The 16,713-nt window shown below is 41.5% G+C and overlaps 1 protein-coding gene and 1 long non-coding RNA gene across 2 annotated transcripts; both read right to left on the minus strand.

Annotated features, from left to right (window-relative positions):
• Positions 1-1,054: 1,054 nt before the first annotated feature.
• On the minus strand, positions 1,055-2,965 carry LOC118942936. Its single transcript, XR_005038618.1, has 2 exons — positions 2,821-2,965; positions 1,055-2,703 (listed from the first exon to the last, which is right to left on the minus strand). It is a non-coding gene; the product is annotated as an uncharacterized LOC118942936 (long non-coding RNA).
• Positions 2,966-9,189: 6,224 nt separating this feature from the next.
• On the minus strand, positions 9,190-16,710 carry LOC110498636 (matrix metalloproteinase-15). The gene is given in 8 exon segments (XM_036934371.1): positions 9,190-10,723; positions 10,725-10,986; positions 10,989-11,069; positions 11,623-11,716; positions 12,081-12,381; positions 14,029-14,151; positions 14,403-14,551; positions 15,670-16,710. Coding segments are annotated over 8 exon segments (1,173 nt in total). The 5' UTR covers positions 15,742-16,710; the 3' UTR covers positions 9,190-10,632.
• Positions 16,711-16,713: the final 3 nt, after the last annotated feature.

A 16,713-nucleotide genomic window follows, 5' to 3' on the forward strand; every position in this document is an offset into this window, starting at 1 on the left:
GTCATATTATATATATATATATATATACATACAGTGTTTTAACAATGTACAAATGGTTAAAGGACACAAGATAAAATAAATAAGCATAAATATCGGTTGTATTTACAATGGTGTGTGTTCTTCACTGGTTGCCCTTTTCTCATGGCAACAGGTCACAAATCTTGCTGCTGTGATGGCACACTGTGGAATTTCACCCAGTAGATATGGGAGTTTATCAAAATTGGATTTGTTTTCGAATTCTTTGTGGATCTGTGTAATCTGAGGGAAATATGTCTCTCTAATATGGTCATACATTGGGCAGGAGGTTAGGAAGTGCAGCTCAGTTTACACCTCATTTTGTGGGCAGTGAGCACATAGCCTGTCTTCTCTTGAGAGCCATGTCTGCCTATGGCGGCCTTTCTCAATAGCAAGGCTATGCTCACTGAGTCTGTACATAGTCAAAGCTTTCCTTAATTTTGGGTCAGTCACAGTGGTCAGGTATTCTGCCGCTGTGTAATCTCTGTGTAGGGCCAAATAGCATTCTAGTTTGCTCTGTTTTTTTGTTAATTATTTCCAATGTGTCAAGTAATTATCTTTTTGTTTTCTCATGATTTCTCTCTCACTCTCCCCACCACAAGTTATGACTTTACGACAGGTCATAAATAAATACCCAATGCTGGAACTAGAGTTTTATACATGGGGTGGCCAGGGGGTGGCCAAGGGGGTCCATAGAGCATGACAGAAAATGAGTGTGTAACCCTAACCTGGCATCTAAGGAGCATGAATGAATCCTATGATTGCTGATTAGAGGTAGAAGTGATAATTAGCTTAACCCAGAGTTCTTCAATGTGGCAGATAGTGTGGTCCAAAAGGGTTACTTCACTAGAATTATTTAACATACTATGAAGTCAGTGTCTCTACCTCGGAACTGCAGCTCAATTTCTTTCTCTCTCACACACACAGGAGAGATTGGGTCACTCTGTTTTCATGAATATATAATCTGGGTCTATAAGTGTTGAACATCAAAATATTTTCAGAAAATAAAGCTCAAGCACCAAGGAGATAAGATAGCATGTGTGTTACATAAATTGCATAGTTTATTTACAAAAAAATGTAATTTACCAAAAATAAACACTGCAATTTGACATACAAGGTATCAAGCAGAAATGGACTTGAATTTTTTATTTATTTTGGTACCCATCAATATTACAAAGACTATTATATTTATTCTCATATATATTATGTTAACTAATAGCAAAGAAACGTTAGTACACAGTGCAGGTTTTAATCATGACCAGAGGGACAACCTAAGTGCCAAATTATCCTAGGTAGATTTAAAACAGCACAATTCTGCAGATCTGGTGAGAACTGGCTAAATGTTTCAAACTCATCCATGTCGAGGGAGCATGCCCTCCTTGACTTAACCTGTCATCAACCATTGTTGTCCTAAGGTGGGTTTTAATCTGTTTTAAAGCTGAGAAGCTTCTCTCGCAAGAAGCACTGCTGATTGGTGTAACAACAGAAATCTTACAAAGTCAAAATAGCTCATGGAAGACCTCTTTATAAGGTTCTAGAAACACAACAAAGTCAGGGAGAGTAGACAGTCTGTCCCTTTCACTTTTCTCTCTCCTATCAAGAAGCCTCTTGGTTTGATGAACCTCATGTTTGCGGTCCTCTAAATCAGACTCAAAGTTCTGAGCAAAGGCATACAGAGGCTCCTCATTCAAGAATGTTGTGCTCTTTGGGTTTTAAGAGACTGGATCCCTTGCATTATCTCTCAATTCTTTGAAAAACACCTCTGCAGCTCAGCTGTGAGACTGTCAAGCACCTGATAAAGGATAGCTCTTTGGAAGCTCTCACCATCATTTTGGTGACTATTTTTCTGGTCTACAGTGCTCATCCTCAACGAGTCGTGAAATCTTAAGCTTGTTTTAGGCTGTCTTTTACACACTGTTTGTACACTTATTTTTCAGTGCTCTGCAATCTCTTCAACCTCTTTCCATAGTTCTCAAAAGTAACCCTCACTGCTGTAGTCCTGTAATGTGTCTGTAAGGGCACCTACTAGATCCACAGACCTTGCTAGGTTAAGAGAGCTTGATTGGAGCATGTCAGAAAGACATTTGGCATCACCAAGCACTTTACAAAAGGTAACCAAAAGCCCTATGACATGTAAATCTGAGAAATAAGGCCCCATGCATTCATCCTTTTCTCTATGAGAGGAAGATTGTTAAAAAATGACCCTGGTTGTGAGTCATCAAAGAGTCATCAGACTCTCGATGACCTCTCTATGGTATATTTTGAGTGGCAGTTAATAGGAGCACATCTGCAATTGTTTTAATGTAAGTACAGTTTACCTCCACTTTCTTTTTCTGGTCCTCATTCATGACATTGACATTCATTGATGAGTTTCTGTCAATAGCCATTTTATGCTGATTCCAAGCATACATAGCATAATGCTCTGCCTTCGAATGGAGCTTAAACCCAGAATCTTTAAACAACGCCTTTTTCCAGTTACAAAAACCTGACTGTGATGTGTATTGGGCAGAGAAAAGTGCCCACTGGCGCAACATTAAGTCGAATCTTGATTTACAGAATATTCAAGCCATGAATTGTCCTTACATCATCAGGAGCTGTTGAAAGCCCTTTTCCTATTACCATGCTGAGTTCTGGGAAATGTTTTTAAACACGACTGTACAGGACCCTCTTCTCTGGATCTTGAAATGTCTGAAATACACATTAAATAATGTGTCATATCTCTATGGAAATGTATAATTAAGGGATCCACAAGATTAGATACTAACAGCTGCTAACTAAAATGTGTGGTTTAAGGTATACGCCTACCATTGGGTCCTTTTGGAACTGCATATCTGGTGTTTGATGCAGTTGGGAGGGGCTATTTGACATCTCCAGGCTATGTGGGGTGGCCAGTCCTCTTCTGGCTGTGCCGGGTAGAGATTATAACAGAACATGGCCAAGATGTTCAAATGTTCATAAATGACCAGCATGGTCCAATAATAATAAGGCAGAACAGTTGAAACTGGAGCAGCAGCACGGCCAGGTGGACTGGGGACAGCAAGGAGTCATCATGTCAGGTAGTCCTGAGGCATGGTCCTAGGTCTCAGGTCCTCCGAGAGAGAGAAAGAAAGAGAGAAAGAGAGAATTAGAGAGAGCACACTTAAATTCACACAGGACACCGAATAGGACAGGAGAAGTACTCCAGATATAACAAACTGACCCTAGCCCCCCGACACATAAACTACTGCAGCATAAATACTGGAGGCTGAGACAGGAGGGGTCAGGAGACACTGTGGCCCCATCCGAGGACACCCCAGACACAACCACCAGACATCCGCTCTAGGCCTTTTTTATCTTACTAAAGTCCTCGGAACTCAACCACCCAGTCAGGTTCCTCATTGTCTTGTCGGTTGTAACATTCTCTGTCCTATTACATGTTCTTACTTCCCCTACGTCCTATCCGTGTGTGATGTATCGAGCCATACAATAATAATGTCCTCCTGTAACTGTGAAAGGGGGAAGTCTGTAATGGGCACATGGGGATACAGATAATGCAGATCAATGCAACTGTCATTATCTGGCTTCCCTGCCTTCATGAACAGCTTTACCGTACAGGCTATTCCCCTTGGTGTAGCAATTCCATCAAATGGAAAGGGAATGGTTGTCAACTGAGGTTTTGCTGTGGCGCAGGCATAACATTCTTCTTTCGCTACTGATCTGGCTGTATACTGAATCCATTCTAACCATAGGTCAGAATCCCCATAACCAGTTTCCACCTCAATCATTTCCTTGAGATCTTTTGTCTGAACTATCCGCACCGGCCCTTGGCTCTGGACGACTCAGTATCTGTTTTGTCAGGGGCTCTGCTTGTATTCTGGCTGGCTATAGAACTATCACCTGCCCTAACCTCTTCTACCCGGAATAGTACTATAATGTCAATCGAAACATGGTCAAAACCAACATACCATAGCCCTAGATCCTCCTTCCTTACGTTTTTAACGATAATTCGTACCTTTAAGCAATACTTTTCTCGCTCCGGATTGCAGTCAAAAACCCTCACCTTCACTATACTCCACCTCCTTCCATACTGGGAAAGTGGATTTATATAGCCCTCTCTCTCTGTGTGGGCTATGACCTGTTTCCATGAACTACACGGGGACCTGCACAGATACCTTCCATAATGGCTCATAGTTCTAGACTGCCAAGGGGTCAGAGACCCCATTTGGTCTACATGTAACTCCACTGAGACATCCTTCCCAATCTCCACTCTCACTTCCTGTTTATCCAGATCAAGTGATATTTTATGCTTGGTTAATACAAAATCCTCAAGGTCTAAACTATGGGTAAAGTTACCACCTTCTGCATTCTCGGATGGGTCATGGTATATTAGGAATATGGCTCCCACAATAAGACAGCTCAGACAAATCAGCACTCCTGTAAAGCCCCACCCTTTCCTGGAGAACATATCATTAGCTGAAGGCCAGCCCATACTTTCAGTTCTATGAACGCACACAGGGAGGATAGGGCGGGGTCAGGGAATCTTCGTTAGAGAGGTAACCTCCGAACCCTATTGGTATTCGGTTCTTCTCCTAACTCTGTGATTGTTCGACAGTGTCAGTGTGTCTTACCCTCTTGCAATGTGCGATATGAACCCAGGTAGCTCTTTCAGCTATTCTCACCGTGAAGGCTGTCAGCGGGAGTACGTGGTATGGCCCCTCCCACCGTGGCTGCTTCCAGTCCTTTTTCTTTAGTGATTGGACCCAGACCCAGTCTCCTGGCCCAATCTGGTGTGTAATCTCCTTCTGTGGTTCTCCTGTAGAGCATAAAACCTTGGACATACGGGTTTGGTTAATGAACAGTCTTCTCATGTGTTCTGGTAGTATATCTTCAACTTCTATGTCTACTTGTTCTGGTCCCTAACTCTGGCCTTCTATTCGTGCTACCTGATTAGCTAAACTGCCATCCATTATTTAAAGAAATAGATCCTAGTAAACCAACTCTAGGGATAATATCTTGACCTAATATTTCAGTTACCATAATCGTGTCCGCCAAGTAAGTTGGGAACGCTATATAATTTTTAATTTTTAATATTTCTGGTTTATTATCCAATCCTAGGCTAGGCCACAAAGTGTCCTATCCTACCTATCCCCCCTTTGACACATGGCTCTCCCCATGTATCAACATTGCCACATATCTAAACAATGACTTAGGTAAGATTAGTAAATGATCCTTATGTCTGCCATTATCTTGTAGGAGCGCCCCTTTCATTCTCTACATGTCCAATTCTCCCTGGGGCGTTCGGTCATGGCCATCCTGTAACAATTCTCTGTCAAGTGTCTTATCTACTTTAACCTCTCTGAACCACCCATCCCAGATCCGGTATAATTGTCATCAGCAACGCAGAATAGCATAGCTCCACAGTCAAATAATATTACTAGAAAATATTAATATTCATGAAATTACAAGTGCAATATTGCAAAACACAGTTTAGCCTTTTGTTAATCCACCTGTCGTCTCAGATTTTGAAATTATGCTTTACAGTGAAAGCAATACAAGCGTTTGTGTAAGTTTATCGATCGCTCGACAAAACAATAAGTACACTTAGCATCAGGTAACTTGGTCACGAAAATCAGAAAAGCAATCAAATGAATAGTTTACCTTTGATGATCTTCGGATGTTTTCACTCACGAGACTCCCAGTTAGACAACAAATGTTCCTTTTGTTCCATAAAGATATTTTTTATATCCACATACCTCCGTTAGTTTGGTGCGTTATGCACAGGAATCCACCGGAAAGAGCGGTCACGACAACGCAGACAAAAATTCAAAATGATATCCATAATGTCCACAGAAAAATGTCTAACGTTTTTTATAATCAATCCTCAGGGTGCTTTTCAAATATCTTTTCGATAATATATCAACCGGGACAGTTGGCTTTTCAATAGGACCGGGAGTAACAATGGCCGCCTTTCTCTTTTGCGCACAACTCATTCTGAGAGCCCCCACCTCTCCACTTACACAATGTGGTCGTTCACGCTCATTCTTCAAAATAAAAGCCTGAAACTATGTCTAAAGGCTGTTGACACCTTAGGGAGCCATAGAAAAAGGAATCTGGTTGATATCCTTTTAAATGAGAAATAGGGATGCATAACAACAGAGAGGTTTCAAAAACCGGGGCACTTCCTGATTGGATTTTCCTCAGGTTTTAGCCTGCAATATCAGTTCTGTTTAACCTCTTGGAACCACCCATCCTGGATCCGGGATAATTGTCATCAACTACGCTAAATAGCATAGCGCAACGGTCAAATAATCTTACTAGAAAATATTCATATTCATGAAATCACAAGTGAAATATAGCGAAGCACAGCTTAGCCTTTTGTTAATCACCCTATCGTCTCAGATTTTGAAATGATGCTTTACAGTGAAAACGATACAAGCGTTTGTGTAAGTTTATCGATATACTAACAAAACATTATGTACAGCAAGCGGCAGGTAACTTGGACACGAAAATCAGAAAAGCAATCAAATGAATCGTTTACCTTTGATGAGCTTCGGATGTTTTCACTCACGAGACTCTCAGGCAGCAAATGTTCCTTTTGTTCCATAAAGATATTTTTTTATATCCAAATACCTCCGTTAGTTTGATGTGTTATGCCTAGGAATCCACCGGAAATAGCGGTCATGACAACGCAGACAAAAATTCCAAATTATATCCATAATATCGACAGAAACATGGCAAAAGTTTTTTATAATCAATCCTCAAGGTGTTTTTTAAATATCTATTCGATAATATATCAACCGGGACAGTTGGCTTTTCACTAGGACCGGGAGGAAAAATGTCTACCTCTCTGTTTTGTGCAAAAATCACAGCGAGCCAACAACTGACCACTTACGCAATGTGGACGTTTACGCTCATTCTTCAAAATAAAGGCCTGAAACTACGTCTAAAGGCTGTAGACACCTTAGGGAAGCCGCAGAAACAGGAATCTGGTTGATATCCCTTTCAATGGGCAATAGGGATGCTTAGAAAGAAAAGGGTTTCAAAATAAGAGTCACTTCCTGATTGGATTTTTCTCAGGATTTTTCTCAGGCTTTCGCCTGCAATATCAATATTGTACTCACAGACAATATTTTTACAGTTTTGGAAACTTTAGAGTGTTTTCTATCCTAAGCTGTCAATTATATGCATATTCTAGCATCTGGTCCTGAGAAATAGACCGTTTACTTTGGGAACGTTATTTTTCCAAACATAAAAATAGTGCCCCCTAGCTTCAAGAGGAACTTCTTATGGGCAGGTGGGACGGTAGCGTCCCACTTGGCCAACATCCGGTGAAATTGCAGTGCCCGAAATTCAAACTACAGTATTATAAATATTTAACTTTCATAAAATCACAAGTGTAATACATCAAAATAAAGCTTAACTTCTTGTTAATCCAGCCGCTGTGTCAGATTTCAAAAAGGCTTTACAGCGAACGCACACCATTCGATTATCTGAGGACAGCGCCCCACATAAAAACACATGAAAAACATATTTCTACCAGGCAGATGCGACACGAAAGTCAGAAATAGCAATTTAAAAAATGCCTTACCTTTGATTATCTTCTAATGTTGACACTCCAAAAGGTCCCAGTTACATTACAAATGGTCCTTTTGTTCGATAATGTCCTTTATATCCATAAAAACTCAGCTTAGCTGGTGCGCTTGAGTCAATAATCCACCCAGTTTCCCTCCATCAAAATGCATACAAAATGAATCCCAAACGTTACTAATAAAAACTTTTCCAAACAAGTCAAACAACGTTTATAATCAAACCGTAGGTACCCTAATACGTAAATAAACGATAAAATATAAAGACAGAGAATCGTTATTGTCTTTACCAGAGAAAAATACCAAAGAACGCACTCTCTTCCACTCGCTTGGAAACACTACAGCCAAAATGGGAGCCACCATTTTAGAAAAACTACAATTTCTGGCTCATTTTTCCAAAAACCAGCCTGAAACACTTTCTAAAGACTGTTGACATCTAGTGGAAGCCCTAGGAACTGCAATCTGGGAGGACTTGGCCTTATAATAAAAGAGATAGCCATTGAAAATAGTGGTGGGCCCCCAACATTTTTTGGGGGGGGGTGGGTGGTTTGTCCTCTGGGTTTCGCCTGCCATATCAGTTCTGTTATACTCACAGACATAATTTTAACATTTTAATAAACTTTGTGTTTCCTATCCTAATCTATCAATTATATGCATATCCTAGCTTCTGGGCCTGAGTAACAGTTAGTTTACTTTGGGCACGCTTTTCATCCAGAGATCAAAATACTGCCCCCTACCAAAGAGAGGTTAATCACGTAATAACAGTTACAGAGAATTGATTTGATAAAATAACAGTCTTCAGTTCAGTTCAGGCTTCTTCCTTGCTGAGCGGCCTTTCAGGTTATGTCGATATAGGACGCGTTTTACTGTGGATATAGATACTTTTGTACCTGTTTCCTCCAGCATCTTGACAAGGTCCTTTGCTGTTGTTCTGGGATTGATTTGCACTTTTTGCACCAAAGTACGTTCATCTCTAGGAGACAGAACGCATCTCCTTCCTGAGCGGTTTGATGGCTGCGTGGTCCCATGGTGTTTATACTTGCCTACTACTGTTTGTACAGATGAACGTGGTACCTTCAGGCATTTGGAAATCGCTCCCAAGGATGAACCAGACTTGTGGAGGTCTACAATTGTTTTTCTGAGGTCTTGGCTGATTTCCCCATATTGTTTTTTTCCCAAAAAGGCACTGAGTTTGAAGGTAGGCCTTGAAATACATCCACAGGTACACCTCCAATTGACTCAAATTATGTCAATTAGCCTATCAGAAGCTTCTAAAGCCATGACATCATTTTCTGGAATTTTCCAAGCTGTTTAAAGGCACAGTCAACTTGGTGTATGTTAACTTCTGACCCAATGGAATTGTGATACAGTGAATTATAAGTTAAATAATCTGTCTGTAAACAATTGTTGGAAAAATTACTTGGTTCATGTACAAAGTAGATGCCCTAACCGACTTGCCAAAACTATAGTTTGTTAACCAGACATTTGTGGAGTGGTTGAAAAACGAGGAGTATGTAAACTTCCGACTTCAACTGTATATATAAATACATTGAATGCACTATAGTCTGCCTACTCCTAATAGCATTTTCACCCAATATTGCATGCATGGTTTGCCTTAATTCATGTTTTATTGCAAAATATTTATATATTTGTGTAAAAGCTTTACAGAGCATGTCCTGCATGCATCATTGAACTCTGCTAACGGACAGAGAGCACATTACAAATGTACAAATGTTAAAAACTGGAATAAAAACATTTTTGTACAACTACAATTTTAAGTATTCCTTCCTCTCCAACAGCCAACCAATACAAAACACAAACAATAAATGACAGAACACTGTTGATACAAAATTGACCACAAACCTGAAGTATATTCGACCATTGTTTTTTACATGTGATAGTGTCTTTGCTGAGGAGAAACCTTTAACTATTGGTCTTCATCTGTCAATTGCACAATACAACAATTGCACTCTGGGTGTTATATAAAAAGTATTTGGCCTCTGAATGAGAGAAGTTGGCACACAAAGAGTTGGTAACAAAGGGAGAGGGTGCAAAGAGGGGCATTTCCATTTCTTTAAATGACAAGAAGATTTGTAGGACATCACTTATGGTTAAGTTCAAAATGAATACAAACTGTTCTCATCACAAACCCATGTGACATATCATCACAGATTAGCATTAAAGCCTCTCCTAGGCAGACAGTGGAGAGCAGACTCCCAGATAAAGAGAGACTGCAGATGGAGTATGTCTACAGTGAAACATGACAGCATGGGAGAGGGGGAGTCCCACAGGAAGATATCTACAGCCAAACCGCTTTGGAAAAAAGTATGAAAAAATAGGAGTGTGACTCGTTAATCTAGTTCATGAAGCACAATGCCAATGGAGCTCCGACCCTTCCCTTCGTGCCACCTCCCTCCCACCCCTTCGTCCCACCTCCTTCCCTCCTCGTCTCCCCTTGCCTCCCTCCTAAGAAAAGAGAACTCTAACTTGGGCAAAGGAAATGCTGGCATGCCTCCTAACCCCTCCCTGGGAAATGTAACCCAGACCCAGCTCTGTTCTAGCAGGCTTTAACCCTTCCTAAATATGTGCACGATGTATATGATAATAACCCCTGCATTTAATCTCGCCCGAGGGAGTCTATCAAATGTTTCCCCTTTGTGGATAAAGTCTGGGCTGTTGTGGTCGAGTGGGTAGACTAGAGGAAAGACACAGTGGGAGACGGTGGTCTTGTGTTTACAGAACACACAACTGTTAGACATTCACGCACCACCACTCTGTTTTATAAGGACATTCACGGAAATCTGTAGCTAAACACGCTTTAAACTACAACCGCAACTAACAAAAATCTAAACACAGGACGTTAAAAGTGCATATTGTTTGTTATAAACAGGCTTAAATCAAGATCGGGTAAAGCACCATGGAGGAAAGATAGGGAAACTGTGTGCTTGTATTGTTATGTAATGCTTGTGTGTACATATGTGTTCAAATGGAATGTGCCTATGTATGGTGTGTGTATGTGTTTGCGTGTGTGTGAATCCATTTCTGGAGCAGATCAAACCCACTCCTGCAGGGATCGTTTGCAGTGGACCAAAAGTCTGGGCGCCTCTTTCTTCTGCAGGGTGTTGATAATAGCATAGATATAGTAGGATGAACAGCACCAGGACCAGGGGCACGGTCACTATGATCAGGGTGATAACCTTGGCCTCGTTCTCAGCCATCCTCACCACCACATCCACCCCTTTGTCCTTCGCATCAGGTTCATAATCCACATCGTTGGTGTAATCCTAATTGGTCTCTCTGTCCACCTCATCCGGGACTGAGCCAACTGATGGTTGTGGTTTTGGCTGGTCCACTGTTGGCCACTTGCGGCCTGTAACTGTGTCATCTGTATCTGGGTCCACGCTGGGGATATGGGGTAGTCTGGGTCATCCTTCATCTTCTGGTTATCAAACCTCCAGTACTTGGAGCCCTTGTAGAAGTATGTGTAAGCTGGGTAGGGAAGACAAATATTGTTGATGCAAATGTTGAAAAGCACCGAGGGAATTTACTGTGGAAATGCTATTTGTTCATTTTTTTCAAGTTTGAGTCATTAGTCTGTTAACCTTCTTTGGGTATGCATCTTCTGCTCCAACTCTTGACAAGTTCATCACACTTCACAGGATACTGTCATTGCAGACCTGTGCTAGTCCTGTTCACCATTAGTAATAGTTACAGTACTGTGAAGGAGAAGCCTTCACTTGGACTAGAGTCTATTTTTAATTCTCCTTCACAAGTACCTATCCCTTTTGATGAAAATGGAAAAATGAAAAACTACTTATCTGGAAGACATTTAACCATCATAGTTGTTTATTCACTATAGGAAACAGCTTTGAAAAGCATTAGCTGGGGTGCGACTTTGGTGGGAGAGGAGGAATTATGAGATACCTGCGTTAGACAACCTTTGCCAGGCATTCCATGGGTCCAAACCCTTTCCCCTCTCAGCTCAGTATCTATAGCCTCCCTCCATTTTTACAGCCATTATCCCCTATAACAACTCACTCACCGCCATCATCGCTGAGGAAGGCTCCTTTAGGAGAGGATGGGACCTTGCCCCACCTGGAGACAGGTTTCCGGTAGTCGCTGTCACCGGTGCGAAACGATCATGAAACCGTGTGGTACAAAGGACTAATGACTCTCACAAGAAACGCCCTTTTCTTCAGGTCTCGGTCTTTTAACACTCAGGGCTAAATCTGTTTTCCCTTGACTAGATGAATGATATTTATCAATAACATTTAAGATTTAAAAAGATAGCTCATCAGTCAGTCAGTTGAGATCAGTTATGGTAGGGTAAATAAAATGAAATAAAATGGTATTGGTCACATACACAGATAGGAAGAGGAGAAAGAAAGAAAAAGAATATCAAAAGATATCAATAGGATATTCATTTTGAACAAGGAAATAGTAGCAGTAATAGTGATTGAGGGGGAAATGGGGGAAAACGGGACGAAATGTCTATCTAACCTGATGGATCGTGGTTGTCAAGGGTCCATCAGCGTCAAAGTGCGTGTCTCCGCCCATCCCAGACCCTGGGTAGTAGGCATGAGCTGGAGACCCCCACTCGCCCTCAAACAGAGACATGTCTCCATGGAAACCAGATGCAAACAACAGCATGATATCTAGCGTGTCCTGGCTGCTGTTAGTGATGTCTTGGAAAGCAACATCTTCAAAGCTCAGTGGAGTCACGCGCTCCCACACCTCGAAAGCTCTGCGGATGGCCTCCAGTGTCCAAACCTCACCAACCTTTGGGGTGGTGTTCATAATGCTGGGAGAGGGGGTTGAGGATAAGACAAAATATTCTTAGCACATACACTACCGGTCAAAAGTTTTAGAACACCTACTAATTCAAGGGTTTTTCTTGATTTATTTTTTACTATTTTCTACATTGTAGAATAATAGTAAAGACATCAAAACTATGAAATAACACATATGGAATCATGTAGTAACCAAAAAATGGTTAAACAAATCAAAATATATTTTACATTTGAGATTCTTCAAATAGCCACCCTTAGCCTTGATGACAGCTTTGCACACTCTTGGCAGTCTCTCCGTCAGCTTCATGAGGTAGTCACCTGGAATGCATTTCAATTAACAGGTGTGCCTTCTTAAAAGTTAATTTGTGGAATTTCTTTCCTTCTTAATGCATTTGAGCCAATCGGTTATGTTGTGAAAAGGTAGGGGTGGTATACAGAAGATAGCCCTATTTGGTCAATGACCAAGTCCATATTTTGGCAAGAACAGCTCAAATAAGCAAAGAGAAACGACAGTCCATTATTACTGTCAGTCAATACGGAAAATAGGTCAATTTCAAGAACATTGAAAGTTGCAAAAACCATCAAGCGCTATGATGAAACTGGCTATCATGAGGAATGCCACAGGAATGTTACCAGAGTTACCTCTGCTGCAGAGGATAAGTTCATTAGAGTTACCAGCCTCAGAAATTGCTGCCCAAATAAATGCTTCAGAGTTCAAGTAACAGACACATCTCAACATCAACTGTTCAGAGGAGACTGTGTTAATCAGTTATTCATGGTTGAATTGCTGCAAAGAAACCACTACTAAAGGACACCAATAATAAGAAGAAACATGCTTGGGCCAAGAAACATGAGCAATGGACATTAGACCAGTAGAAATATGTCCTTTGGTTTGGAGTCCAAATTTGAGATTTTTGTTTCCAACAGCCGTGTCTTTGTGAGACGCGGTGTGGGTGAATGGATGATCTCCGCATGTGTATTTTCCACCCTACAGCATGGAGAAGGAGGTGTTATGGTGTGGGGGTGTTTTAAAGGCGAGACTGTCTGGGATTTATTTAGAATTCAAGGCACACTTAACAAGCATGGCTACCACAGCATTCTGCAGCAATACGCCATCCCATCTGGTTTGGGCTTAGTGGGACGATAATTTGTTTTACAACAGGACAATGACCCACCACACCTCCAGGCTGTGTAAGGGCTATTTTACCAAGAAAGAGAGTGATGGAGTGCTGCATCACATGACCTGGCCTCCGCAATCCCCTGACCTCAACCAAATTAAGATGGTTTGGGATGAGTCGGACCGCAGAGTGAAGGAAAAGCAGCCAATATGTGCTCAGCATATGTGGGAACTCCTTGGAAAAGCATTCCAGGTGAAGCTGGTTGAGAGAATGCCAAGAGTGTTCAAAGCTGTCATCAAGGCAAAGGGTGGCTACTTTGAAGAATCTCAAATAGAAAATATATTTTTCACCGGTAGTGTATATACAGAGGGTCATTACAAATTACGTAGGTTGTCAGTGGTCTATACACATATGGGAATTCAGGTCTCATTGCAGTGTTGTTTATACTGACGCTTTGCACGCCAGTCAGGGGGAAATCTGTTTGAGATTCCCTACATGGTTTTCTTAGAATCCCCCAGCATACATAGGCCTACCACACACCTGTAAGTCAGAAGGTTCTTGTCCCACTTCTGGCCAGTGAGAGCGTAGCGTTTCCGCCTCACACCATTCTCAGCCTGCTCAACAGATTTGTCTGGGACTCCACAGCGAGGCCTTCTCATGGCCCTAAAAGGGGAGTGAAAAACACAATTGAATAGAGCCCAGATAAACACATAGATATATAGGATCAGATACATTGTTCATTTAAGGCTAGAGTGGTTCCACAGTGCTAGACCAGGAGGTGCAACTTTTCTCTGTCTCAGAATAGCTCTATATTGTAATCATGACTGTACATTATTACATTATCTTGACATCATTATCAATTTAGTTTCTATCAGTCTGTACAGTATTACTGAGGCTGCCAGTGGCATCCATACTTCAGTGTGGCAGGGTCCATCTCTCCAGTGAGCTCTAGGCCATAGAAGCGCTGCATGTCACTGACGGCATTGGGCAGAATTTGAGAGGACTGCATGGTTGACATCTGTCTGCTGGCTTGAGACAGGTAGCCAAACCTCCGCAACCACCACTACAATTATACAACAGAGATAGATAGATGGCGTGAGAGCTAGAGAAAGAGAGACAAATAGAGAGACAAGAGAATTGAGAGCAACATCAAAAGGAGAGCAGTTAAAATATATAGAGAGAGGACAGAGAAACAGATGGTTTCTATTACTTCATGGCATTACTCTTTGAGTCACACCTTCTTATTGGCAGTTTAGATAACCACAGGGTCGGCCCAACAGATAATAGGATAGAGCAGACGTCATTGGGTGTAAGAGTAAAAGCTTTGGAAAGTAAGCATTTAACCCAAAACAAAACACTGATATACAGATTTTAATCCATGTAAATTACAAAAATTCTACATAAACCGTCTAAATTCGACTGTACAATATATACCATTAATATAGCCACAAGCAGACGTACGCCAGACTTTACAGCCAGGCACACAATATTAATATACCATTGATAATCCAATGGAAACAAGAGACCCAGCCAAGACAGCACAGAGAGCTTGCCTTGCAAAAGCCTTGACAGGGGAATTTAAAAACAAATGGGCCCACTGAGCACAACCAGAGAGCTCATACTTTCTCTGTAAACAAGCATGCACTGCACACCTGCACACATAGACCCATACACACACAGAGAGAGGGCAAGAGAGAGAGAGAAATAAAAGCAGCTTCAGGCCACCAAAATGGTGACTCAGAGTGCTCATTCTGGAAATCTTCACAACATGCCTGCATTATAAGCAGTACAGTAGATGAGGAACACATTGTGGTTTACAAGCATGTAAATAGGGTTTAACCCTGGAGGTCAAACTTTTACACAACACACAATTACTCCTAATAATATGCCTGCCATGCATGAAGTGGGAATGTTGCCCAATATCCATTATTGGAAAGGTCAAGGGTCATACATGTGTGCATCAAATATGTCCATGAATCAGCGCATGATAAGTCATTAGATCACATAAAATGCTAGATCAGTTTAGATTACCTGACCAGGATAATAGAGATCATGGTCATGCAACGTTTCAGTTAAAGGAAACTAAGTTCATAAGGCGATGGCCACAATTCTACAAATTTAAGCACCATAAAAACGTCCGTATTTTGACATTAAAGGACACACGTATACAACATACTGTACCTCTGCGTTGAAATGGCCTTCGTCCGCATTGGTAACAAGCCTGTTGCACAAGAGCAAGACGATTGAGGCCATTATTTGTTTCCACAGCCCCGGAGAAGCGCTTCTCCAGAGATGCCATTTTTATGCAGCCTCGTTCGCCCGTGCAATGGACTGTCATTCAGATGTGATTGAAAATTGCCGTCAAGTGATGAGTGATCTGCTATGTGACTGCATAGTCAAACTCTTTGGTTGAGTTCAAAATCCAGTTTGTGTTCAAGTTCTCTCTGCAGTTCAACCACTGGGCATTGGGTCGTGGCGCGCTGAAATCGGATCGTTTGCGAAACAGCTCGGGTTAGAACTGGTAGAAATTATCCCCAAATATGTGATCATGGGTTATTTAAAGCCTGAGTCAGTTGTCCATTTATGCCCAGTTCCTAATGGCCCACACGAGCTAAAGGTAAGAACAGCATTTCTGACACGTTAGTGTGTTACCTACTTCCCCTTCAGTCAATAGCTTTCCTGCACGACGAGGGAAGAGTAGAGAGAAAAGGTGTCAAGCGTCATGTTTTGTTCTTGGTAAGATGTAGCCGTACTATACTCAGAACGTAATTGTGGAGGATACCCTCAAACAAAATACAATTGTCTTACAAGTTACTTCCAAGTATCCAGAAGGTCTGTTAGATTTTAGTTAAACCGCCGCATGCCATCCTGGATTACATTGATAGTCCAATAAACTCACTGCCGTCTGAGAATACAAACAGAACAGTGACTCTGCTAGAGAAAATCGGGAGGAAAGTTAATGTAGCCTAGATACTGTGGGAAGTCTATTAGACAAAGCAATTTCTCTTGAAAATAAACTCCCCTCCCCCTGGGGATGAATTATAGACTGACCCCTCAGTTGGCTCCTATTGCCATCTGCTGATAGCTAAGAATCACTACACCATTTGATCAAATCGAGTGACACTATAATAGGAGTTGGTTTTTGATGAGACCAGTTATGATTTAAACCAGTAACTCATGTTTGAACTTGTTTGTAACCCACAGCCACATTGAACTACAGGGCTG

The sequence above is a fragment of the Oncorhynchus mykiss genome, chromosome 2 (assembly GCF_013265735.2).
Source record: "Oncorhynchus mykiss isolate Arlee chromosome 2, USDA_OmykA_1.1, whole genome shotgun sequence".
Classification (NCBI taxonomy): Eukaryota; Metazoa; Chordata; class Actinopteri; order Salmoniformes; family Salmonidae; genus Oncorhynchus; species Oncorhynchus mykiss.